Below are 27343 nucleotides of genomic sequence, written 5' to 3'. Positions count from 1 at the left end.
TATATATATATTCTCTTCATCGTAAGCTTGAGGACACGGTAACTTCAAACACATATATTTATACTAAAATGATTTATTGTCTTTGCTTGTATTTTAGAAGACGATACAAATGTCACAACGGGTACTGCACTAAGTAAATAATAAAGCATCTTGTTAAATAGTACACCATCTTGTTAAATGTTATACATTTTGTTAAATAATATACCAACTTGTTAAATAATACATCAACTTGTTGAATACTATACCATTTTGTTAAATAATAGGCCAACTTGTTAAATAATACACCATCTTGGTAAATAATACACCATCTTGTTAAGAGCTATACCAGCTTGTTAAAGCCATATATGCCAGATGTGTACAAACATCAGTGACATGGAGGAGATGTAGCACTGTAGGTTGTTTTTGTGCATTGGTTTATTCATAGAATGGAATGACCTTCAAAAGTAGATGAATGTCGTGCAATACAAGATAAAATTCTATCAATGGGAATACACGATATTCATATATATATAGTATAGTGTTATAACTAATACACGCTCATCGAATATGTTACTTTCATCTTTGAATATAAAAAAAGAAGATGATGATAGAGCTGCTATTACTTTTGATGATGATGATGATGATGATGATGATGATGAAGATCTTTAAAACATGAATATACAATGCATGTGTGGACACCGCTCTCAGTCTTCGGTTATTTATTACGAAGTAAGATATATCTAATACACGCTCATCGAATATGTTACTTTCATCTTTGAATATAAAAAGAAAGAAAAGAAGACGATGATAGAGCTGTTATTACTTTTGATGATGATGATGATGATGATCTTTAATACATGAATATACAATGCATGTGGGACACCGCTCTCAGTCTTCGGTTATTTATTACGAAGTAAGAGATATCTGGTACACTGAAAATATGAATGTAGTATTTGTAATTGTTATCTGGTAGCATTTGTAATTGATATATGTTAACATTGTTAATTGATATTTGGTAGCATTTGAAAGTCATATCTAATATCATTTGTATGTGAAATCCAGTAGGATTTGTAATTGATATTTGGTAGCATTTCTAATTGATATCTCGTAGCATTTGTAAGTGATATCTGGTGGAATTTGTAAGTGATGTCTGGTAGCATTTGAAAGTGATATTTGGTAGCAGTTGTAATTGATATATGGTAGCATTTGGAAGTGATATCTGGTTGCGTTTTCAAGTGATATTTTGATTATTTGGAATGTGAATATAGCATTTGTGAGTGACGGAGATAGGAAGGAACTATGTGGGTTGGATCTAACATTTTTCTTTACAGAAAACAAATAAGACATATGTTTTACATTAAAAATGGGATTGTTGTTGTTTTCAGCGTTTGACTGGTATGATAATATTTTATGATTGGCATCCATGCAAAACGTAGTGGCAAAACACTTTTAAAGCGTATACTAAAATTAGAAATAATATCTGTTAATAAATATTGGCTTGTTTTGAACGCTTTTCTGATTTCAATTAACGAAATGTAACTGTCGCGTAATTCGTCAAGACATGTATTATAATGGCCGCAAGATAGAACCAAATGATGTATTTTGATTACAAGTATGTATTTATAGACGTTAAATGTCTTGGCACCTGGAGGTTGGCAGTGTCATATATATTCTGTGAAGTCCCATTTTCCAACGACCTACCTGAGGAATATGTTGTGTCATAATAACCCTCTGATGTCTCATTAATTTGTCCCCTTAGCCTTGCATTGGACACATTGTCTTCAACAGGATCCATAGTCAGGTGATCTAGGGTGTATAACGTTATTTCTGCATCATCTGAATCTTTTCTCAACTTGCCGTCTTTCTTAGGGTACGCATATATGGCCAAGTCTCCACCGGGAATTTCATTTTCCCTCTTTTCCTCCTTCTCGGCACTCGATGGTGATCCGGCTTTTCGTACCTTCATTGGACGAGCGTAAATATCTGTATTCATCATTTCACCAAAGTTTGACGACTCTTCGCTTCCGGAAGGTAACTGTCTTTCCGTGTTTGACGCTCCTGTTGGAAAGGCTGATACATCTGACGCCGCGTAATAGCCATTGTCTAAATAGTCTTCATGCCTATGTGGGTCACCATTTACGACCAAATCGTGATCGACACCGAAAATTGGGTTAAGCTGACTTGAGCCTGGAAACACTATGTTGTCCGTCATGTTGGTCTCTGACGTTTGGGATTTAAGGCTAGTCTTTCTGTAATCAAAGGAAAGGGATTACGTGATTTTCGATGAAAAGAAAAACACAGACCACATGAGAGAAGAAATTACTGAAAGATTATCAAGAAGAGGAAGACAATTTCAAGAAGACCTGGAATAGAAAGTAAAATTTATGAAAGGATTGATGAAACAAGAAGAACCGCAACAACAAAAATAGGAGAAAATAAGAGAAAATTAATAAATGAAATTAGCAAATGCAGGAAAAGACTGAGACTCATTCAAGAGGCCGTTCCATTTTATCTACAGGTATGACATTCATTCAATATTTTTCTAAAATACTATCCGAGTTTTCATAAGCTACCTTTAGGTCCTGGTTCTCGAACCTATGACTTTATAACTTATCAACATTGTGTCATCCATTAGATAAAAATAAAGATGTTTAATAATCTTGGATAAGACTGCTTCAGTGTTTGTATTTCATCTATGTTAATAAAAGCTCATAATGAAGGCAGTTCGATCTCTTTGCCATGTGTATTACACGTTATATACATATTGCCTTATAATACATAATTATTATTCACTTGATGCACACTGGTCAATTAATGACCACGGACGGTTAAGTTCCCAGGTTATGCCCATACCTAAATGAGGCGATTCATTAACTTGTCTTTAAGGAAGACTGGGAAGAAGTAGTTACCTATCGACATTGACAGTTGACACTGTTTACGTATAATAAACAACTCAAGTTTCAAATCTATACATAAAATATAAAATATCTTACCGTAATCTACAGTACTTGAAGAGAACAACAAAGAAGGCGATCAAAACTATAGCCATGACAACAATCAACGCTATGAAGACGTATAGATCATCTATTAAAATGACAGAAAAGCGAAAGCTAATTAAACCTATTAGAAACTCAGCTTGACTGGAGCGATGAATCTTTTCATACTTATATATATATATATATATATATATATATATATATATATATATATATATATATATATATATATATATATTAGACATATGTTGGCTGATTTTAGTAATCTATTTTTTGCGAAATATATATACATACAATCCAAAATGGAGTATGCAGTTGATAAAGGCGTCCAATTGTGCTAAAATATAGTGCTAAATTTGCCGAGATATGTCTGAAGCTATTAGTTTGGACGTGGCGTTTGAACTTCAGTGATAACCAAAATGTGCCCCGAAGCATGTTGTCACAATTAAACTTTATTGAGGATCTAAAAGCATGCGTAAACACTGTATCCTTGTTATGGATATATATTAGACATATGCTGGTTCATTTTAGTAATCAATTTGTTGCGATGTGGATTAAAATACATATAAAAGCACGTATACACATTTTAACTTCAAAATAGATCAAAATACATCTAAAGCATGTATACACATTTTAACTTTAGTGCAAACTAAAATACATCTAAAAGCATGTAGACACATTTTAGCTTCAAAATGGATCAAAATACATCTAAAAGCATGTAGACACATTTTAACTTCAAAATGGGTTAAAATACATATAAAAGCATATGGAGAGATTTTATATATTGTACGTATAATTATCAAACATCCATGAGAAATAGAACAATCTAAGGATATACATGTAACATTCGTTCCAAGTTTAAAACAGATTTGTTACCTTTAGTGATACTAAGTGTATTGCTGGTGTTTGATGTTGCACTGCCAGAAGTGGTAACTTGCGTTGACATAGATGTCACATATGGACTAAAAGTGCCTGTAATAAAGACAAATGTATATGTATTGATTCATAGTAGGTACGTACTCAGACACACACATTTAGACACACTAACACACACACACGCACACACATATGTACACACACACGCATATATATATATATATATATATATATATATATATATATATATATATATATATATATGGCACGCACATTACAACTAACTGAGCTTTTGAAATGTTCATACGAAGACATTTGTGTTACACAAATGCTGTGGGTATCTAACAAAGTTATTCTATCATGGCAGTAGTAATGTGGGGCACCCAGGGGCAATGGGACTTACCATTACAAACAGGGTCCCGGTACGCTGACGTCAAGGGGAATTTAACATGGGGAAATTGAACATTGGAAATACAGGACCGGCACTATAGCCTCGATGGAAATTAACATTACAGAGAGTGTCCCGACACTTTGGTGTCAATGGGAATTTAACATGGATGGGGCACACCTGGCGTCAAGGGGAATTTAACATAGAAAATTCAACTAAGCATATTGGACCTGTTTAGCGTCAATGTGACATTCCATTACAAACAGGGTCCCGGCACTTTGGCGTCAAGGATAATTTAACATGGGAATGTCACCTGGGATCAATGGGAATTGGACATTGGTGACGTCATGGGGTTTATAGGGTCAAAACTTTTTATAGGGTGAGATATATTTGTAGGGACAAAGGGTTGATAGGGACAAAAGTAGATATACAGAAACAAACAAATACACATCAAAACACACAGAAAAGATGACAAAACGGTTATAAAGAAAGACTCACATATAGAATAGAGACTCATAAAAGAAAAGTCTGTTGTATGGGTTTAAAACTTTTATTCAAGTATATACATGGGCTCTCTGGCCTGTGCTTTGGTCTAAGCACTATCCATATAATACATAAACATTTCTACATCAAACAAACCTATTTACTAGTTATTTAATTCTTGGATCTAGTAAACTTATTTATATTTAAAGTTCATTTATAAGAAAAAGCTAACACAAAACAAGTAACATGCAATCAAATAGGAAAAAGTTCATGTTTCTCTCTATATTCGTCTCACACGTTGTTAAAAATCTGCTCAGCTAGCACTTGGGTCCCAACGTAGATGTTTCCCATCACTTACTCACTTTCATTCGTAAATCTGCTGTTATATCTATCGTGCTAGGTGCATTTATCGGTAAGCAGATCAAGTGCAGTCATCGTCTTCTTCCCATGGAGGTACACCGTATGTCATATGAATGGTTACTTTTCCATCGGTGATGTTAATTTTTTCTCTCATCGTCTGCACGTCTTCTGTAGCCTTCAAACGTTTGGAAGAAGTTATTTCTGCAGGTGTGCTAAATCCGAGACATACAGGCGAGTTCTAATGGTCGTGATACATATATAGGCTCAAACGACCTCGATCTTTGACTTGGCAATGACATTTGAGTTCCACTAAGAGTGAGTCAAGTAGATCCGTAATGAAACCTGATACTTCACCGGCTGGAACGTCAGAAGAGAAGTCTTTAAATTTCACCGTGTCGGTGTAAGTTGTCGTTCTAAATTTTCTCGAGGTCGCTGTCTTAGTCCTTTGGATGCTAAAATACTCCTTTAGGTCTATTGAATCCTATCCCTTCTTGAACGCCCTTTGCTGTGACGGTATGGTGGTGAAAGAGATCATTGATGTTTGTTCCTTCTCTTTTTCCTTCTGCGTAGAGTTATTCATCTTTCTCGTCGCTTGTCCTCGCAATGAAGTGTCGTTCTTGAAAGTCGTCCCTTTTTATACTGAGTGATATCAGCATGTCCATAATGTAAAGTTTTGTGGTCTGGAAGTTCAACTGGTTGCACGTAGTTTGTCATGGAATTAGTACAGAAACAACTAAGATGTGGTACTGCATTGGTGATATGATCGTAGGGCATAGAATCACACCCGAGTTTCTCGTTGGACTTGAGTCTTACGCTCTATACTTGCTGTTTGAAAGGATTTAGTTTTCTGGATTGGTCTTGGTAGTGGCAATGAACTATTGGTTTCGGACGTTGTCATTTTTTATATGCTGACCAATATCGACGTGACCGTACGGCAAAGTGAAGTGGTTGGGAAGCCGCAGTTACTTATAGTACACGATTTGATACAGCTTCTCCAAGGGTCGACTGACAATTTGATGAGTGGATAAGCGTACAATCTTGTTTGCATCCACACTAGATTGCAAGGCTTCTTTCAATACGCCAAAGTTCACCACTCGACTGGTGCGATAATTGAGAGTCAATCCTTTCACTTTACACTCCGTGTGCAGTTCTCCTTGTTTGTCCCCGTATTCGTAGCCGTAATGTTTAGGACCACCACTCGCGAAACTTAAAATCTTCTCGTCGGGGTGTTCGTCTGTCCAGGCTCCTAAACGGTCTCCTTCGGTGTCAGAGTGATGTTGACCCGGGCGATCGATGTAGATACAACTGTCCGTGTCAAAGTACAGGACGTTGTCACCTAACAGTTCTAAAGCTTCGTACAATTTTAAGCGAGCATTGGCTGTCACGTAAGCCGCAATGATGACATTTCCAAATTCGTCGGCTTGTACAAAGTCCGGATCTTCTTCCTAATTGACTAAGATCAAATTCTCACGAACGACGTCCATGTGTTTCATGTATTTGGTTTTGTCGTGAATCATCTGGAAGTAGCGGGAAGGTTCTGTCAAATACTCCGTCTTGGTTAAAGAAAGTTGTTGTGCAATTTTTCCCCACAAGCAATTTAACATCACTTTGGCAAACGATCGCCTGCCTTCGTTTTTCTCGATGTGGTCTAAAGTGATACCTTCCTGCTCCCAGTATTTGCCTTTGAATTTATTTTGATCTTCGGAAGTGTGACACCAAGAAGGATAGCAACTGGCTTCTTGTTTCAGTTTCAAAAAGGCATCCACGTAGTCTGCAAAAAGGCCTTTCCGAGTCTCGTCGCCCTTGTGGTATGTTTGTGTCTTGGGAAAGTGGTAAATTTCGTACACTTCTAACAGTTGGTATTCCATGTCGAGAGCTATATACCATTCCACGCTGACCCACATTCCTGTCAAGGGGCGTTCTTCCTTGGTGTGCTGATAAGGCTGGTCTTGGTTACACGTGTTGGCGTTAGTACGGCACAAGGGAAACATCATTTTTCCTTGGCAATGGTGAGGTAAAACGAGATGGCACAAGTCCGTGGGAGGCAAGACTTTACATTTAATCAAGCCTTCGCATTGTCGAATGTTGTCCAGGTCAATGTGTTACGTCAGCAATTGTGTGTGCCCTGCAGGAAAGCGACAATATTTGCACACGTAAGGATACAGCGAACACACGTCCAAGTATTTGATTTCTTCTCCTTTCTCTTCGTCGGCTTGGTACAGCAAACAGGTGGCATTTGTCCTTCCTCCGTACAAACTATCCCTCGGGTTCAGTGGGTCCACCCACTGGTAACTTTCCACCACTTGGTATCCTTGCTGTTCTAACTTCAAACACCTCTGACAAGTGGTCTCTTACAAGTCTTCCACGGTCCGTTGCAAAAACTGACTTATAGTGTCACGTTGAGGGTAGCAGAGGGGACACGCGTGAAATAAGCATCCATTAAACTCGTACACGATCTTGGGGTTTCTTAAGTACCAACCATGTACCATATACGTTCCGATCGTCTTTTCGCCTCCTCCGTTGCGTCATGTTGAATGCACTTGTCTTCCTTGTCGCACAAGTAATGTAGCCAGCGTAGGGCTTTGACCGAATACTGGCGTTTGACAAAGTTTGTCATTTGAGGGCTAATGACAGCCAGGGTGTTTTGGGGCATGAAACGTTGCCGGTACACTAAGGAACACGCTTTGGCAATGGTGCAAGCTTCTTTCAAAGGATCGACCCCTCCGTTCTCGAAATTTTCCACAGCAACGCCGTAAAATGTCCACGTCGGAACGACAATACTTTAATATTTCTTCCTGAAAGTCGAAAGGGTCAGAGGCATGGGCCTGGTACCAAGCGTAGAAAGCTTCTCGTTGTTTGGTACGCATGTTGTCGGGGTCGTAATGGTCAGCCTCAGGCAAATGGGGTAGAACAGCATGTTGATTGGCTTCGGTATTGAAAAAGTGTGGAAAGTAGCCTTTGGCCATTTCTGTCATTCCAAACATTTTAGCATTCGACTCAAATGCGTGGCCAAATAGCTCATTTAATCTTTAAACTGCACTTGCATGGAAATGATTTTGGCTCCTTTCAAAGTCACTTTAGGACGTTAGGTGCCTTGTTCCGTATAGTATCTGAGAAGAAACTGTCCATCGTATCCGGAGAAATTGTGAGCCATCACCTTGGCATGGCGATGACAATCTGTCTAACGTTCGATGTTCTCTTGGCTCCACGTTTCGTCGATGGGGTCTAAGATCCATTGAGCGAAATCGGCTAACGTGTTCGGTCCCAGAAATATTTTTTCCCGTCCTCCAGAAATCTTACAGCAGTGAGGGCAATGACTAAAGATAGGTTCTTGAATGCACTTTTCACACGCTCGATGAGCCACACAGACATTAAGAATGTGAATGCCAGTCTCTTGCATGCATTCGAAATCGAAAAAGATGAAATTGCCTTTTTTCTTGTGGTCCTCATTTTCCTCTTGTAGGGGTTGGTATTTTTGCATGTAGCATTAATATTCCAAGTCCACGATTTGGTGACAAATGTGACATGTTTTCTTTCTTCGACATACGTGTGCCTTGGCATTATTGGTATGTATGCCTTGTCTACATGTATGTCACAATCTCAGGAGTTGACAAGCACATTTCTGTTGTGAACCTTGCGTGTTTAGATGCTGGTAATGACAAACGTGCGCAGACAAGCTGGACAATGCACTCGTTCTTGTCCTTCGTCCAGACAGAGTTGAGAGGCCATACATCCTGAGCATTTCGATCCACAATGTTTGTGTTGCTCTCGATTGTTATAACCATAGTCACATTTCTCACAGTAATAAATGTATCCCATGAATCCAGTGATACTGGTAATGGTATCGACGTTCATCGTGATGATAGACATGAATGTATTTTCCATCATTAAAGTCTTTCCCTCGAAACAACAGAGGTCCGCGCACTTCGTGAGGGTGCAACTTTCAAGGTGTAGCGTGGAGCTAGGATATCTTGCAATCTTTGCATTTCAGGAATGCCACAGGGTGTGTCTTTGGACAGGTCAGCTTGTTGTAACAGGAGTTATGTTTCTCTTTGTTGCTTGGCTCGGTCGGATTGTTGAATAGTTTTCCTGTTCTTTTCCATTCTACCGTATCTTTCTTGTTGGCATAGGTTCGTCCTACGACGATGGCACGGGCTAAGCACATCTGGTCCTGAGGGTTGTTAATTTGGACGAGACTTGTTTTGGTGTTACGAAGGTCGTTCACCAATTACACCATTTTGCGTCCTGTCGCTTGAGGAGGAGAGACGTGGGTCATGGTGATGTGAAACTGGTCATTGGATTGTTGCTCTTTGTTGTATCTTGTCGATGACTTTCGAAAGTGTCAATTCTGCTGGGCTGCTAAATTGGATCCAAACGGGTCACTTCAAGCTGTCGTGTTGTATGGAAAGTCTCAATCGATTGTCTTCTTTGGCTTGACATTGTTGTTTTAGTGTGAATTCTTCTGCTTTCTCCAGCGGTACGTCGGACTTGAAATCCTTAAACTTCACAGTGTACGTGTAAGCTGTAGTTGTAAATTTTCTAGAGGAGCGCTTTTCCGTCTCTCACATGTGGTAATACTTTGTGGGTAATACTGGTGGACTTTGGTTTGGAGTAGGCTCTCTATGTCTGGTCGCAGACGTGAAAGGTGTTGGTTCAGGTTCGCTCATGTCTTCTATTTGAGCAAACACTTCTTTTCGTGTGTGAGGCGATGCGTCACTTCGCTGCCTCTTACGTTCTTCTTTTCTCTCACTGAAATCGTGCGATCATTTCATCTCGATTGCTGATTCAGAAATGATTTAACCAAGTTCATTCTCTCCATATATACCCTCTCTACCTCTTGTTGTGACAATCATTTGGCATATTTCACAAGGGCAAGTGAAAGCCAAGCATATAGGAACCCAACGACAGCGGTGCGTCTTAAACACCTTATGCATCTTGACGAACCTTCGATTCAAACCCTACCATGAAAGACAACATTTGCAAGAAAAAAAACCAGACAGTTGGCGTCTTCAAGAGAGCTAGAGACGGCGGCACTGTGTCGCTGGGACACGTACGTATTCCAGAAAACTACGCCACTCGACAACGATGTCTCCTTCTCTCAGTCACTTCTACTTGTCGCTGACTACGATTCTAGCAACCCTGTTTTAACATACGTTTTTCTTCATCTGATATTTTAAAAAAATATACTAAACTACCCTTTTTCGATAGCAGCGACGGCGTCTCCTCCTGCTGTTACCACTGTTACTGCACAAAGGTGATCTTTCCTTAAGATCAAAATATGAGACAGAGCAAGTAAGTTGTGAAGTTGAGCGGAGGTGTCTAAACAACAACTGTCAAGCCCCTATGTTCCATTTCTGTTTGTGATAATAACTTGTGATACTTCACATTTTCTAAAGTGGAAATATTTACAAACCGTACAAAAGTTATATGACTTTTGCTTTTGACAGTTGCACAGACTCTTCACTTTATAAGTGTCACGAGAAAATTGTGTATCCAATTTTTACCATTTTCCAAAACACGCGCACACTTGCAACATGACCAGAAATCTGTACTTCTTTATTTGTTGATACCCCACAGACCCGTCCCATCATATAAAGCTGGTTAAGAACTGTAGGAATGTCACCTTATTTTTTCAGACATATCAACGTTTTTATGTGTATCTTCCCTGTTCCACCTTTTTTTAGTGCTTAGGTATGTTTGCTAAAGACACAAACAATTTGGAACAAAATTAAATTTTGAATTAAGGTTTCTCTCTGTTTATACATTTTTTCGAGTTGTTGGTGCATGACAGATTACATCCAAATACCTTCTCAAAGTGAGAAGCATTTCTACACATGTCATTGCCTTTGTTAAATTCGGTTTTGTTGGTTAATCATCGTTAATCTTTAATTCTATTTTTTGACGTATTTTTTTATTATAGAAGATGCAAGATTGTTTATTGTTGTAACGGTATTTATGTTGTTTTGTCTGTTGCTGCGAAAGAAAATATCTATAGCAAAGTGCTTAAGTTTGTTCAGTTTTTTTTTTTTATTTCAAGCTCTACAAAAGGTACTAAGTTTGTCTTGCAAGGGGATTGAAACTTTAAGTTACGCGAATGTGAAGGAAAGTATCTTTGTTACTACAGTTTGCTGTCTTTGTGTTCGTTCTAATCATGCTTGTCTTATATCTTTGTGTCTTAGAGATCATATTTCTTCTGATGTAAATGCATGCATCAATGGACAGACAGCTTGGGTTATCATCCTTGAGGTTCACTGTACTTTAGTTTATTTACTTCATACAACCCCCAAATTCACTAGTTTGAAAGGGAAAAAGCCCCAACAAAAACTGACACCAGTACTGTAACACTTCTGTCTCTATTGATGTGATTGTGCTTGTCAAAATGTTTGAGTGAGATTTAAACAAGTTTCTCAGTTTCAAAACGCGAACCAGTACTGTGACCATTTAATATTTGATGTGGCAAGAATAAATAGTACAATACGCAACAAAGCGATTGTAAGTTTACACTCCAATCTGTCTGCACTGCAATTGTAACAGCGCTCTTGCGTTGGCATTTTTTTGCCACACTACCTTAGACAAAACAATGCATCACTCATCATAAACGATTTCATTGGCTATACTTATTTTCTTACCGCGTTCGCTTCGAATTGACTTCAGTAGCTTTTGGCACAGTGACAAGATCGGACGTGTTTTATTTTGGTTTTATTCTGCGGCTGACCGCTACACTACTTGCCCTGAATTTACAACCAAACAATGTGTTATACATTGTAAGTGACTTCATTGGGTAACCGGTATTTTCCACCGCCCTAGCTTCAAATTGGTTTCAGTTGTTATTCGCACCGCGAGATGATCAGACGCGTTTTCCTGTACCTGACCACTAGTCACTTCACAAACAATAAAACTAACAACAAACAATCACTCATGGAAATTATGTTAGTCATATTACGAAATACATCACGATTTGTTTGGATGTACTATTCTGTGGTCACTTTTTAATCACATGCGTCTTCTGTTCACTCTTGTGATATTTTTTAATGGTGTTTTTTTGTGGATGTGATTATGTTCTTTTATGTTTTCAATGATTTTACTTTATATCTATATTTTAATTTAGATGTATGGACTATGTAGTCTGAAATAAAGAATTCATATCTGATCTTATGTAAGTTTAATGAGTGTTTCTTTGAAACTTTCATAAGGAAAATGTACCATAAAAACAAACGTACGTGTCGTGATATTTTTAAAGTAGGAAATACATTCTCTCTCTCTCTCTCTCTCTCTCTCTCTCTCTCCGTCATTGTAGTTTTGATTTATACCCTAATGGAATATGTTCCCGTTTGAAGATACCTCTCCAAAATTGCGATCAGTACTCACCATCATTACGCGAACTGTTCAGTTTGTCATGTCATTTTAATTTTAATGTTTATACTCTAAAAAAAATTGTAGAACGAATTATTTCTTTCATCAGTAAATCTTTGGATGAAATAAAAGCTTGAGCTTGTACAATTCAGGTATCTTAACTTTATCCTATTTTGGCACTGCAATATGTCACGGATTTATTTTTTCTAACATTAGATTTACAGTTTTTCAGAAAAGAAACAATCACAGGCTTTTCAAGAATGACGGAAGTGGCATTGCACTGTCTAACCCTGCCTATGGCTAACTCTGAATTCTAAAGCCAAAACATGGGTTCAGAAAAAATGTAACAATGTTCGTCCTATATTCTCTCAGTTTAGACTGTGGATAGAACATGGCGCCTTTTAGTGCTGCTAGGTTTTTTTTCTTCCTGCCCTTAGATTTGTGAAAACTTTGCAACATTGTTGGTAGCGTGTGCTGCGAAACACAGGACATATCTTAAATTTGGGATATACAGGGAAACGTTAAGCAGTCAGTCGACAAGAAATATCACATCTCTTTTTATGAAATTGATGAATCAATGAAAACAATGAAAATTTTTCACATAGAATGTATGGTTGTCTTCGTTATCTTTGTCCTGCAATACCGCAAAAAATAACAGAACCAAAAATGAAGTCCTGCGGTTATTTTTAAAATTCTTCCTTTCTTTCTTACAATAATGTTAATTGTACAGGTAAAATGGGAAGAAGACGATGACTGCACTTGATCTGCTTACCGATAAGTCTACCTAGCACGATGGATATAACAGCACTAGAGCCAAGAACTAAATAACTAGTAAAAAAGTTTCATGTAGAAATGTTTATGGATTAAATGGATAGTGCTTAGACCAAAGCACATGAAAGAGAGCACATGTATATGCTTGAATAAATGTTTTGAACCCATACAACAGACATTTCTTTTATGAGTCTCTGTTATATCTGTGAGTCTTTCTTTAGAACAGTTTTGTCTTCTTTTATGTGTGTTTGGATGTGTATTTGTTTGTTTATGTATGTCTACGTTTGTCCCTGTCAACCCTTTGTTCCTACATCTCACTCTATGAAACGTTTTGACCCTATAAACCCCATGACGTCACCAATGTTCAATTCCCATTGACCCCAGGCGACATTCCCATGTTAAATTCCCCTTGATACCAAAGTGCCGGGACCCTGTTTGTAATGGCAAGTCCCACTGACGCTAAACAGGTTCAATATGCTTGGTTGAATTTAAAGCTAATTCCCGTCGAGGCTATAGTGCCGGTCCTGTATTTCCGATGTTCAATTTCCCCAAGTTAAATTCCCCTTGACGACAGAGTGCCGGGGCCCTGTTTGTAATGGTAAGTCCCATTGACGCTAGGGTGCCCCACATTACTACTCATAACGTCTTTAAAAAGTGTCTCACAAGGTGAATCTGCCATAGATTATGAATAAAAATGTATCACAAGGTGAATCTACCATGGCGTATAGACACATATGTAATTATGCACTTACATATCGCCTTGATTGGTAGAGTTATAGTCGCCTTCGTCGCTGTTCTCTTCTTGTAGTTTACAGTGCTAAGGATAGTAACGGCTAACAACCATACACAATATCGATCGTCTATTCAAATAGCAGTAAAGGAGTTAAAAACTCAGGTTGAATTTAAGCGGTGAAATTTTGAATGATTTTATTCAATGTATTTATTGACAATGAAGCGTGCATCTTTCTCTGTCTCTTTATATATATATATATATATATATATATATATATATATATATATATATATATATATATATGCATACACACAAACACCCAAACAGACGCACATTCTCTGTGCATCTTTCAGGACTGTAACCAAATTAAATAATATTATGTCAGCACGAATTTGTACTTTCATTTCATAAAAGTCTCCTCAACAATTTGCAACTTTCCTCTGCCAGTTTAACTATATTTTGATGTCCCGAATAGCATATATATTAATCTTGTTTTGTTTGAGACTGTAGTCCTACATAATTCACTACGATGCTTGCAGTACATTTAGCTTACAATGAATAGACGTTATGATGGGATATTTACGTATATCATATAGTTTATACATTACAAGGAATAGGCGTAATGGTTGGTTATTAATTTATATCATATAATTTATATATTGCAATGAATAAAAGTTATTATAGCTATTTCAAGCGTTAAGATGGATTATTTACACATAGAATACAATTTATAAATTACAATGAATAGGCATTATGATGGGCTATTTGGATAAATAAAATAATTTATTTTCAAAGTATGAGGATAATACCTTTTGACATTGTCGACGACGAAGTTGTATTTGTGTCTTTATCTGATTTACTCGTAAAGTTAGTAAGAGCAAAGAAGGTTGATGTCAGCTGCGATGTTGACCTTTGACCATCACTGCTTTCTGAAAAACAGCATTCAGTAAAAGAGATGATGCTATATATATATATATATATATATATGGAGCTATCGTTGCAAATAGTTTCACACATGTAAGAAATGTATGTAAATAGTACCAAAATAATTAATCAGGACAGGTAGTTAAAGCAGGTATTGAGACCATTTCTTATGCATTATGCATGGTTGAGATATTCTCCAGTACACGTGCATTGCAAGTTAAGATAGGAATATTTATTAATATTATGTATGTGGGTTGTGTTTCTTAGTACATGGTCTGCAACACTGATATATGATATTTGCTCTTTTAGGAATCTTTCAACTATTGTCTCGAGTTCTGTAAAGGATCAACCTCACAAGAACCTCAGATTGACACAGTGTATTCGACATTTGATTTTGGTGTTTTGTCCACTCAGTCTAGAAGTGAACTTGTACTAGCTGGTGTTTGACAGTTATTTTCATCCACTTTTTCATTGCCCAACCCAGTCTCATCCCCCATCGTACTGATGTGCATTTGCCATTAACCCACAAAACATGTTCATTACACGATATGCTTGACCTTGATAACTCTATGTATTTCGTTTACTACAAATAAAACTGTAACTTTCATATCATCTTATGCGCTGTCATGAATATATTGATATTCTTAGTCACTTCCTTGTACCTCTTGTAACCTATCACAGATAGAAATTAAGTCCATCCGCATATATTCTCAAAGGTCTCTGATTTGGCACATACGATGGGATAGTTTAGTAGAAACCTTAATTTTGATTGGTTTGACTTCTACTAAAATGTCTCACGATCACGATGAATGCCAAATCATAATACGAACGATATATTTAATTGCAAGAATATACTGCATCAATATATATATATATATATATATATATATATATATATATATATATATATATATATATATATATCACACTAATGAGCATAATAAATGGCAGAGTAGTCTTTGACATCACAATTCAGAACTAAAGCTCTCATGCTGCTGAAAATATGGATAACTTATACCCGACCTACAACCTTTGGCAAGTCACTTACAGAGGATGAGAGCCTAAGCATGAACATAAGAAAATACTTTTATGTAGTCAACTAAATCTCAAAAACCTCAAAGTTAATCACACATACAAGAAGGTTTCGTTGAATATTTATGGATCTTTTGAATTCAGGACTTGGGCCACATAGGTACTTTGGAGGGAATAAAATGCAGTCCATGCATATCAGCACAGAACATCAACCTGACACTCATGGTGCCACATATTAGTGATTTCCAATTTATTTATCTTGGATGCGTCATTGACACCTTTGAATCCATACTCTTATCCAAGGAACCTGGGAAAAACCATTGATAGCTCATTTCAGTGAAGGCTAATTGTAAATACTGCAAGAACCATAAAAAATGACAATGATAAACAGAACCAAAAATAGCTTATGCCCGTTCGCCTTTCAACAGCCTCTTCGGTTTTTATGGGATTGCATATGAATTTGGAACGATGCTGCAGATCGATAACTTGCAATAAGTTAACTACCGTGTTTGATGGCATTATCATAAACACCATTTTTCGTTCAGGGATCTACGTTACGTACGTTAAGTAATTACCGACGTGCTGATGGTCAACAGGATTACACTAAAATGCTCTCTCTCTTTAAACAGGTTTGGAACACAAAATCCAGGCATCCCATACAAAACGTTTTTTATTTAACAATGTTTGGTTGACTGGCTTTATGCTAAAGGCATGTTTGGAATATTTATATGGGCTGCTTGACAAGAGGTAGATTCATTTTACGTTGTGCTCAGTCGATCGCAGTGACCACACGTGTGAAGCGTGTCCTTGGCTAGACCTAATCTGATTGCTAACGTGACATTGGTTATACCTAATCCAACTGATAACGTGTCCTTAGTTATACCTAATCCAGTTGTTAGAGTGTCCTTGGTTATACCTAATCCAACTGAGAGGGTTTTCATGGTTACGCCTAATCCAACTGATGGCGTGTACTTGCTTATACCTAACCGAACTGATAGCGTGTCCTTGGTTATACCTAGTTCATCTGATAGCGCGTCCTTGGTTATACCCAATCCAACCGATATCGTGTCCTTGGTTATACCTAATCCATCTGATAGAGTGTCCTTCGTTATACCTAATCCAAATGATGGCGTGTCCTTGGTTACGCCTAATCCAACTAATAGCTTGCCCTTGGTTATACCTAATCCAACTGATAGAGTGTCCATGGTTATAGGTAATCCAACTGTTAGCATGTCCTTGGTTACACCTAATCCAATTGAAAACGTGTCCTTGGCTGCAAGTAATCCAATTGATAACGTGTCCTTGGTTATACCTAATCTCATTGATAGCTTGTCCTTGGCTATATCTAATCAAATTTGACAGCCTATCATTGATTATGCCTAATCCAACTGATAACATGTCCTTGGTTATACCTAATCCAACAGATAGCGTGTCCTTGTTTATACCTAATCCTACAGATAGCGTGTCCTTGGTTATACCTAATCCAACAGATAGCGTGTCCTTTTTGATACCTAATCCAACAGATAGCGTGTCCTTGGTTACACGTAATCCAACTAATATAGGATCTTAGCAAGATTCCATATATTACAATCCCTAAAATGTTTCGTAATGTTACAAATTAAAATGAAAGAAACAAGGACATTTAAATATAAGAATAGACCATTAAATAAACACGTGTTTTTATGATCTCTTTACCATACATTTATCGTAAATAATACGATCTAAAAACGATTTTATTATTAAGTACACAATTATTCTAGTACAAAATAAAGTTTTTTTAAGCCACAACAGTATTAGAAACTGAAGTGACATAAACTTAACCACTTCCGGATATTTTAGTGTGTTCTGGAATGACCAGCTGACATGGAGTTTATTTTGGAATGACCAGCTGTAATGGAGCTTATATATAATTTTTGAGGTGTACATAAGAAATAATGTAGCTTGCACTTAAAAACAATAAATATCATATCATATCATATCGTATCATATCATATCATATCATATCATATCATATCATATCATATCATATCATATATATGCTCCTTGTAACAATAATACGATTTATATTGAAAATACATATCATTCCTGGTTTTATCTATGATGAAAAATAAAGCAAAGTCTAGATGCTACTTGCACTTCTTACTTCTCTTGAACAAAGTTAAAATTATTTTTTATAGTTTATCTTTCTTATGGTTCGATAATTTCTAAAGTTGATCGTGATTGTCTTAATTGTCGTAATTGTATAAATATATTTGGTGAACAAATTCTTTATTTTACTGACTCTGCAGACACTTTCACTTGCACAATTACGCGTATTATCGACTACGTCTTCTTTCATTAAGCAAGCTCTATTTGATTGATGCTGTACTTGAAATCCTTCTTGTACATATAAAGAAAGGTGCAGTTTCCTTTAAAAAATGTTATATACCTTCTTTTGCGGAACCATTCCGATAAATGTGATATTTCTATATTTCTCCAATGCGACTCCCACGCTAACGTTTTTTTTTAAACAATGTTTGGTTGACCAGATTTATGTTAAAAGATTATTTGTCTGCTACGAATAGCTAAACTAGTGTTAGATTCATTTTGATCTGTGCGAATTGTGGCTGTGGTGACTGCGCGTGTTAAATTTAATTAAACAGAATCAGGTCGTAGCAATCTTCCGTATATTACAATCAGTAAAATGTTTCATATAGTTATACACTAAATAACAAAGAAGAAAGAATGTAAATAAAAGAGCATCCTTATACATTAAATATGCTGTGATTTAAAACTATCTCTTTAAAACTAGACATTTACCGGTATATCCTAAACTGGCATTTATCGCATCGGTAGAAACCTTGGTTGAAACGGTACTTGTGCTGCTGGAGTGAGTCGTGTCTACTTTGTCTGAATATGAAGAAAATAATAAAATACAATAGAGATAATTCCGAGCCTATTTCTTTAGTCTGGACAGATGTATTGAAAATTGTAAATTCTTCATTTGACATTTGAAATAAGTTGGCTCCCTTACCACTCGTAATGGATTCTACTTGATAAAGTCAGTTTTAAACGCCATACGGAACACAGCTTTAGATATAATTGTTTTGTAGTATAATATTGCAGAAGACGGGAACTCATACGATTACATTTTTTTATTTTAAGCTTTAGATTTATATCCAGATATACATTGACTTATAAAATAAGTAAGAAATTTTGTTATCCAATAAACATCAGAACTGTGACAGTTTAATGTAACATACTAGAGTGCATAGATGGCAAACACTTATCATACTCAATTCATTGGAAAATGCCATTAGGATACAACTCTTTTTCCAGTCCGATCCAATGATCACAATCGGTAATCACCATACACACTAATTTTATTTATTTTCATAAATTCTGTCATTACATTTTCCTCAATTTATATATGCCACGCTAATTTGAAACAATTTCTAGAGAGAACTCTCTTAATTTGCATTTGTTTATTTACCTTATTCGCTCACAATCTGCATCAATTTATAAATAAAACTCACCAGTTACACAAATAGCATCTATCCCAGAAGAAACTGAACAGTCACCTCTAAGCACTGATCCTCCACAATAGTAAGTGCAAGTGGATTTATTTTGTCTAGCTGGGCAAACATGGAAATAAAATCAAACGGAAATGCCTTGTTATAGCCTTGTTCAATAAAAACCGTTTGACGTGTCCTAGGTCAGACGGATAACTATACAAACACGACAAAGGAAGCAAACAATTGAAATCAGATTGACATATTGAATACGAAATCACTCATTAGTTGAAATGCAAAGCAGTATAAGGCGTCTTTACAAATTTCCATTCAACATCCTTTCTATTTGCAAAGTAAATATTTGAATAATATCTGCAAATGATCCATTATCGTTGCTGGTCACAATTCTTTTTACAACAATTAATTATTTAACAATTAGAGAATACTTTTTAAAAAAAATAACAACAAAAAAACAAACAACAAGATCTGTTATTTCTGATCAAATTCTCTCACCTAGACATTTTCCAGATGGTATTAATTAGTGTATTCTATGTTCATTTGTATACATTAATTATTTTACATCCGTAGCTAAATTAGTAAGAGCGTTTTCATAATCCACAACACAGATTATGCTCTTAACGTAATGACAGTCATTGACATTACCTATTTGGAACAAAAAGAAAGGTACACTAAGGTATCGTGTTTCATACTGTAGAATGTAACGTACATGTAGTTGGATCAAGACGAAGTCGACTAATATCGTGCGTCCAATATTTATCATTTTTGTGTCCACTGGTCATGGTAGTAGGTGAACACAATTTCGTAATCTGTTTCCATGGTCCTATTCCCTCAAACTCAGTCCTTTCACCTAAAGTAGGTAAAATGTACAATCTTCATGAATACTTTTCATTTTACGGCAAACAATTTGCACATATTGACACATTTGAAGAAAAAATAATTTGTTTCAACCATATTATATATGTAATATGTGTCATATTTCTTCACTAATAATCGATGTCTCAAAAATCGCGCAGAATTAATTTGCTATGCCGTGTACGTTGTATTGTGTTCTGATAACTATTAATATGCAATGTTTGACAAACAAAAAGTGATCAAGTTGAAGATCGACTGTTTCATAAAATATGTCCGCCATGCAATAGGAATATGTACAGCCATACAGACAATGTACCAATCATGATATGAATTCACTAAGTTCCATGTATAAAATGGCATCCTTACGTTAAAAATGAAATAAAAAATTATTTATTATTAGACGTTTTGCGTTCTTACCTGTCATGCATTTGTATGCATGAAATTCTCGACATGAAATACAGATATTTACACAATTGTCCGATAATGCAGGAAACACACCACAGCACACATCTGGAAACCCTAAATTCTCATCTGAAAATAACACATTAATTTTAAGATTTAAAACAATGTTCCGTTGTTTATTAATCTTTTTAAAAGGAATACAAACAATACTTTCATCCTAATAGATCAAAATAATTTTGCTTCCGCTAGCAAATAAGACCATCGCTTTAAACGCCTGCTTGCACGTTATGTTTGGGATGGAGACTGAATACTTTTATGACAGTTTTAGGTAGTTTCTACCCCTCTGTTACAATAAATACAATACATGATTTAAAAATGCCTGAGGCGGTATTACTAAAACGCTTTGCGGCGAGTCAATACGAAAACATGGACTCATACCAAATGTTCCTTTTGGAACTTTTGAAATATAAAACTAAGCTTTTAGTTTATTATATATATATTGACCAGAAAATTGTATTCAGTTATTTGTTATATGTTACAAAATAGCCATCTATCAATATTTGACGTGGAAAATATGCCTGGCTAAATTTGTACAAGAATGCAAAGCATGTCTGCATTGTTTGGATCGAAACCATTAGAATTTTAGGATAAGCACTGGATGATAATATAAATCTAATCAAGCACTCCAATATGTATTCATTACTTCAAATTCATGGAAATCATAAATAAGATTTGATATAAACATCAATAAGAGTTTCATTTTGATAAAAACATCCATTGGTTTAGACGTTTTGATTACATTTACCCACTGACTTCTTCATAAGTTAGCACTTTTTTATGTGAAACACTTTATATTAGGCACATATACCATTAACATGAACAATATCTAAAGGCTCGTATACAGCTCCAAGCCAGAATGTACTCGATAAATTGAAAGGAATAAGGTCTTCCACTTCCAGCCCATTGTTTCTCATTATCACTCTTGGAAGCCTGGATTCGTTTTCACTGCAGGCGTGAAATGCAGTTTCCCAATCAACTCCAATGACATGATTCCATACTCGAACAGCTAAAACAAGTAATGCACGAAGATAATTCCATTGTTTTCATAAATCCTTTATCTGTCATTTATATGCTTAGATTATTTATGAAACTAATTGTTTATGCTTACAATTGAATGTGACCAAATGGTCGAATGTTTTCAGTATTTGTATGAGCATTTTAATCTATCATGTTTACATCCTTGGTAAATATTGTTTATCTCATAATTGTGTTTCTTCCATGACTCAGGAGTACTGTAATCGTTTCCTTTATTTGCCAGTAAATTCTACAAACAATCGTTACATAGTATCAATAACGTTGTATATTATATCGTGTGACATAAATTGATCTCAAACATTAAAGAGAAAACTCATCATTTCAGAAAAAAATATTATATTTGTCCTAAGTTGGCTATCAGATGATAGTATGAGTGGCATATGGATGTACTGAGGTCTCATTTTGTTTTAAATGACACGCCATCTTTCATTTGAACATTTTGTTACTGTTTATAGGGTTAAACAGAGTAATTATTTAGTTCAATATAAATTATGGTAGCATTGTATCTTAAACTATTCAAAAAATAAGAAGTAAAAAGCGATAATTGGCATGGAAAGGTAGAATGACTCCATGTCTAACAAATTATTACATTACTCATCGTGAACATTATCAAATCTCACTTAAATGTACACTTTATTTTTGGTCTTAACACATCTCACGATATATGCTTTTTGCACAATTACACCTTGTAACTATTAAAATAGCAATTAGTGTTTCCGCACGTATTTCGCCACTAATGCAGAACAGTATGGAAGTAATATTACCGGTGGATTAGCAACAACAACATGATATAATTTTGCAGCAATAAACAAATATCATTAACATATAGTCAAAAATTGATTATTTGAAGTTTTGACGTGTTTGTAAAGTTGGCATTTATTTTAGGAGAATTAATGTGTGTGTGTGTGTGTGAGAGAGAGAGAGAGAGAGAGAGAGAGAGAGATTAAGATTTTTAACGTAGCATGATGTTCCATCCAGTCACATTATTCTGACACCAGGCTGACCAGTCCTAACACTAACCTCTTAATACTGAGCGCTTAGCGAGGCAGCTGTTAGTACCTTTTAAGTCTTTGATATGATTCGGTCGGGGTGCGAACCCACGACCTCCAGCTTCCGAGGCGTACACTCTAACCACTCGGCCACCGGAGCGTTCCATAGGAGAATTAGTCATAATCACTGTCATATCATTTCAATTTTTAATTTATTTATGATCATTGCGGCTTATTGTTGTTGTAGGGTGTAACACCATTTTCAGCACGATATTAATGGCAATGGTGGAGGAAGAACCTGGGACAACCCCGGAAAGAAACACCGATCCACGAGAAGCTAATAGCAAGCTTTCTCACATACCCACATTGGCTGAATGCAAGACTCGAAGCCACGCAGACAGAAATGAGATGGCTATGATCGGTAACGGAGAGCGCTTTAGACCACTCAGCAACTCGCAATTCCCCCCCCCCCCCCCGCCATTGCGGCTTAATTATCTCGTTCAGTACAACATATGTAAGCATTTCTTTTACCTTAAAAACAGAAGAATGTATCTAGTATAGCGGGGAATTCGTACAGTCCTTTTAAATTTTGGAATGTGGAATAATGACGTGTTTTTCGGATCGTCGAAAAGGTGTAATACAACAATAAATGACGTAAACACTCATTGATGATATGACGATTATACAGGTGTCTTTAACCGTTAATACTATTTTGATTCATAAATGACAATATTATGACCTTTCACTCATTCAAAATATGAGTATGTATGTGTATTGCTATATATGCCACATCGCATTATTATAGACACAGATGTGACACTCACTAAAAGAAAAAGGTAGGCCCTCCTTTAGCTATTTATTTACTAGCTCTTAATATATACGTTAAATACAACTTAAATGAGGTTTTGTAAATTACTCAGTTTGCAATTCTTTAGCATTTCTTTACCAAGTATATTTATTCAATCTTGCACTCTAGTAGTTACAGGCCGCTCCGCTGGCCTAGTGGTTAGAGTGTCCGCCAGGGAAGCGAGGGTTCGTGGGTCGAGTCATAACAAAGAATTACAAGAAATGGTACTAACAGGTGCCACGCTTGGCGCTCAGCGTTATGAGGTTAGTGTTAGGACTCGTCGGCCTGGTGTCAGAATAATGTGACTGGGTGGGACACCATGCTTCGTGTCTGCGGCATGATGCCCCAGTGCTAGACATCACTATGAAATGCCACACTGCAGACATCGTAGCGACATGACTGAACAATTGCTAAAGTTACGTTAAAAATCATAACCATACACACACATAAACACACATAAACACACACACACGCACACACACACACACACACGTATTTAAATGTTCGGAATGCCATATAATCAACTATGAGCCTCTTTACCTTCGAAAATTACCAAACCATGACCTAGTAATATAATATTTTAACTTATGTTGATATACGTTCTATTCAAGCAAATGAATGAGAGGAACCTAACATCCTGAGTTACAATTATAAAGGAAGAGACTCTCAAAGACGCACGATTCAATCCTGCAATCATGTAGGGTCAGAATGTGTAAGAAATGTGACTAACCTGCTACAGGGATAATAAATCCGAATATGAATATGGCATGCATATTTCTCAAATTCCCAGTTGGTATCAAGAACTCAGTCAATGCAGGACATGTGATTTGAATAACAGCAAGCCTGTGTATTTGCGTTGGTTGGAAAGATAACGTATCAAGTTTGTGTTATCTTAGAATAAATGCTGCCCGTATACAAGTGCTAAACAAACTATATGGCTGTCAGCTAATTTTCTTCAGATAAACGTTATATAATAACTTTGCAGTTCTAAGCTGTGGTATACTGTACGGATATGCCTGCTTTAAATATACATAATTTTATTTTAGTTTAAGTATCTGTATACTGTATCGCATACAAATGTATGAATGATATATAGTAATTCTAAAATGTGCACATGAAATCATTGCATTCAGTTGAGTTAATTTCACAGGAGAAAATAAAATGAACATTATTTGTAATATACACATAGATAAATACTACATGCATGTAATACATATATCTTAGTAAATTATTTCATCCGAAGACAAGCAAGAGGAACATGAACTTGAAGAGGGAAGGAAGAGATAAACTATTGAATAGGAAAAATAAATAGTTTGCAATAAATAATTTGAAGATAGCATATCAAAATATATGATAATATTAGTAATTCAAACAATATATTGTTATAAATTAGTAGCAGAGCTTTTAGCAATAATGGTTAAGAACAAGAACACTATTAAAAGCATATTCATCAATGGATATAAAAATAAACTGACTCAACATGCTTATGATGGATCGGATAATTCTTTGTATGCCTCAGTAGAAACTTTAGACGCATTTCCATCAATGTCTGGACTAATGATGAATATCAAAATAATAAAAGTTAGAAAAAAGTAGCATTCAAGAATTCAGAGACATAGATGTGTACATATGTAGAATATAATTGGATTTCAAATTTCTCCTTGTGAGGAGTTATCTGTAAATGCAGACGACATTGTAGATAAAAATTTTGAAAACAAAATTCATGATGTACAAAACCGTTAGATTAATGAAATCCAGGAAAATAACATTATTTCGGAAAATTGTTGTTCAAAACTCAGTGGCCTTATCTAAACTGACAAATGTATTCTTAACGTTACCTAATCAAATAATAAGTGTTCTAAAGAGAATCGAAACTTTTTTGGTTGTTCTAGGGTTTAACCCCATTTTTCAGCACAAAATAGGCTATACATGGCGGCCTGTATAACTGGTGGAGGAAGATCCCTGGAAAACCCAGAGAAGAACCACCGACGCACGATAAGCTACTGGCAGGCTTTCCCACGTACCCACGCTAGCTAAGCCTAGGACTCAAACCCGCGTAGACAGAGGTGAGATGGCAATGATCCGGAATGATGAGCGCTTTAGACCACTCGGGGCCCCTAGAATAAAACAAAACATTTTTTTAAAATTAATGTAGAATAACGGCAGTTGAACAGCACTTATGAATAAGCTAGAGAAGGTTGATTGTGCACGAAACATCTAGCATCATTTACGAAATTTTAAAGAAAAATGTGGCACTTATACTAATGACACCAATGCATGGCTGATTTAAGATGACTAAATGAGCATCCTCTTCATGTACAAGATCAAAGTTTAGTATACAAATGCCACGCTTAAGTAAGTCTAATTGACGATGGGATATCAAAGTATTGTTCTATAAGGTTGTTAAGTTTGATTAACTTACACTGCAGATTTATTTCTTGCTTAGATCCTTTGCTTATCAGTTTGTGATGATACAAATGTTATAAAACATACAATTATTGAGAAAAAAGTTTTATATACCGGATAAAGAAAACAAAATCCTATAACCTGCTCATTAATGATTTTGATGCGTTTAACACATTGTCTAAATCGCTCTCCGTTACGGATCACTGCCATCTCACCTCTGTCTCAGCCGGTTAGAGTCTCGGATTCAGCGAATGTGATTATGTGAGAAAGCTTGCCAGTAGCTTCTCGTGGGTTGGTGGTTAATTCTGAGGGTTTTCCCGAGTTCTTCCTCCTTCATTAACACTGGCCACCATGTATACCCTATCGTGTGCTGAAAAATGGCGTTAAACCCTACAGCAACAACAAAAACAACAACAACTACTTTATCAAAGATGCATACCCTAATGTACACTGTCATTAATTTTACACATTCAAATGATTCCTAACATGATGCGATCATGTTATTACCTATCCCGGCAAAAATAGAAGCCACTGGCAAACTGTGTGTTAATGAATAGTGGGTGCTAGTGTATAGGAAATAGCTTGGTATTGGCCACATTACTCGGCTTGTTGATGGCATGGTGTGGGTTGTTGGATAGCAAAGAACTATTTATCACTATATAGAGAGTGTAAATTATTTGTTGTGGCGTGTTTAATAGTAGATGGCGGTTTATTCTTCAATATATATGGCTCGTACATGGTATGGTGTGAGGAATTGGATAGTAGACGAAGAGACCTATCGACGGTGTGATGTAGGGTGCTTAATAAAAGCGAACAGGATATTTTCCATTACACAATGCGTGTTGATAATACAATGTAGTGAAAAGTGACCTGAGTAGTAGGCGACGGGGATTCGGACACCGCACACGTTGTTTTGAATGTATAATGTGGTGTGTTGGATACTAGTGAACCGGGTATTGATCAGTACACACGGTGTGTAACATTTATTGAGCGGGGTACTGGATAATATAAAACGGGGTATTATTCATTGCATACGACATGCTTAAGGATACAATGGAGTATGTTGGAAAATGTAAATCGGGATATTTATCACTACAGTCGGCGTGTTAGCAGTATAATGTGGGTGCAATAACGTAGGTGACGGGGTTTGGTTGCTAAACAAGACGTGGTGATATACTGTGGTGAGTGGAATAGTAGATGACGGAGTTTTGGTCACTGCACGAGGCGCGCTGATCGTACATTGTCGGGTGTTCGTTAGAAGAGAACGGGTTGTTGTTCACTATACATAGAATGTTGATGTTATAATGTGGCGTGTTTGGTTGTAGATGACTAGGTATTAGTCACT

General features: G+C 36.3%; 1 protein-coding gene across 3 annotated transcripts; it reads right to left on the bottom strand.

Moving 5' to 3' along the window:
- Window positions 1-27: 27 nt before the first annotated feature.
- On the bottom strand, window positions 28-24460 carry LOC149769500 (uncharacterized). Of its 3 annotated transcripts, none has more exons than XM_089949878.1 (10): window positions 24323-24460; window positions 21530-21727; window positions 20677-20790; window positions 20114-20254; window positions 19411-19509; window positions 18695-18784; window positions 14749-14868; window positions 3852-3947; window positions 2973-3063; window positions 28-2228 (listed from the first exon to the last, which is right to left on the bottom strand). In XM_089949878.1, exons 1-10 carry the CDS (start codon window positions 24363-24365, stop codon window positions 1586-1588), a joined length of 1635 nt encoding a protein of 544 aa, XP_089806004.1. In that variant the 5' UTR covers window positions 24366-24460; the 3' UTR covers window positions 28-1585. The 3 variants fall into 3 exon arrangements, with proteins under 3 accessions (XP_089806004.1, XP_089806005.1, XP_089806006.1); XM_089949879.1 differs by having other exon boundaries at window positions 21584-21727; XM_089949880.1 differs by lacking the exon at window positions 14749-14868.
- Between the last annotated feature and the right edge of the window lie 2883 nt (window positions 24461-27343).

The sequence above is a fragment of the Sinohyriopsis cumingii genome, unplaced genomic scaffold (assembly GCF_028554795.1).
Source record: "Sinohyriopsis cumingii isolate HCF-2022 unplaced genomic scaffold, ASM2855479v2 utg003655l, whole genome shotgun sequence".
Classification (NCBI taxonomy): Eukaryota; Metazoa; Mollusca; class Bivalvia; order Unionida; family Unionidae; genus Sinohyriopsis; species Sinohyriopsis cumingii.
The sequence above is the reverse complement of the archived record's forward strand: the minus strand, read 5'-3'. Positions and strand labels throughout refer to the sequence as shown.

Excerpts from the sequence above, each read along its gene's own strand:
- LOC149769500 (XM_089949878.1), bottom strand. The coding sequence starts at position 24,365 with ATGCATGCCATATTCATATTCGGATTTATTATCCCTGTAGCAG. Across the intron at positions 3,948-14,748 it reads GTCGTCGACAATGTCAAAAG|GCACTTTTAGTCCATATGTG; the intron begins GTATTATCCTCA and ends TCTTTATTACAG. Across the intron at positions 3,064-3,851 it reads TACACTTAGTATCACTAAAG|ATGATCTATACGTCTTCATA; the intron begins GTAACAAATCTG and ends TCATTTTAATAG.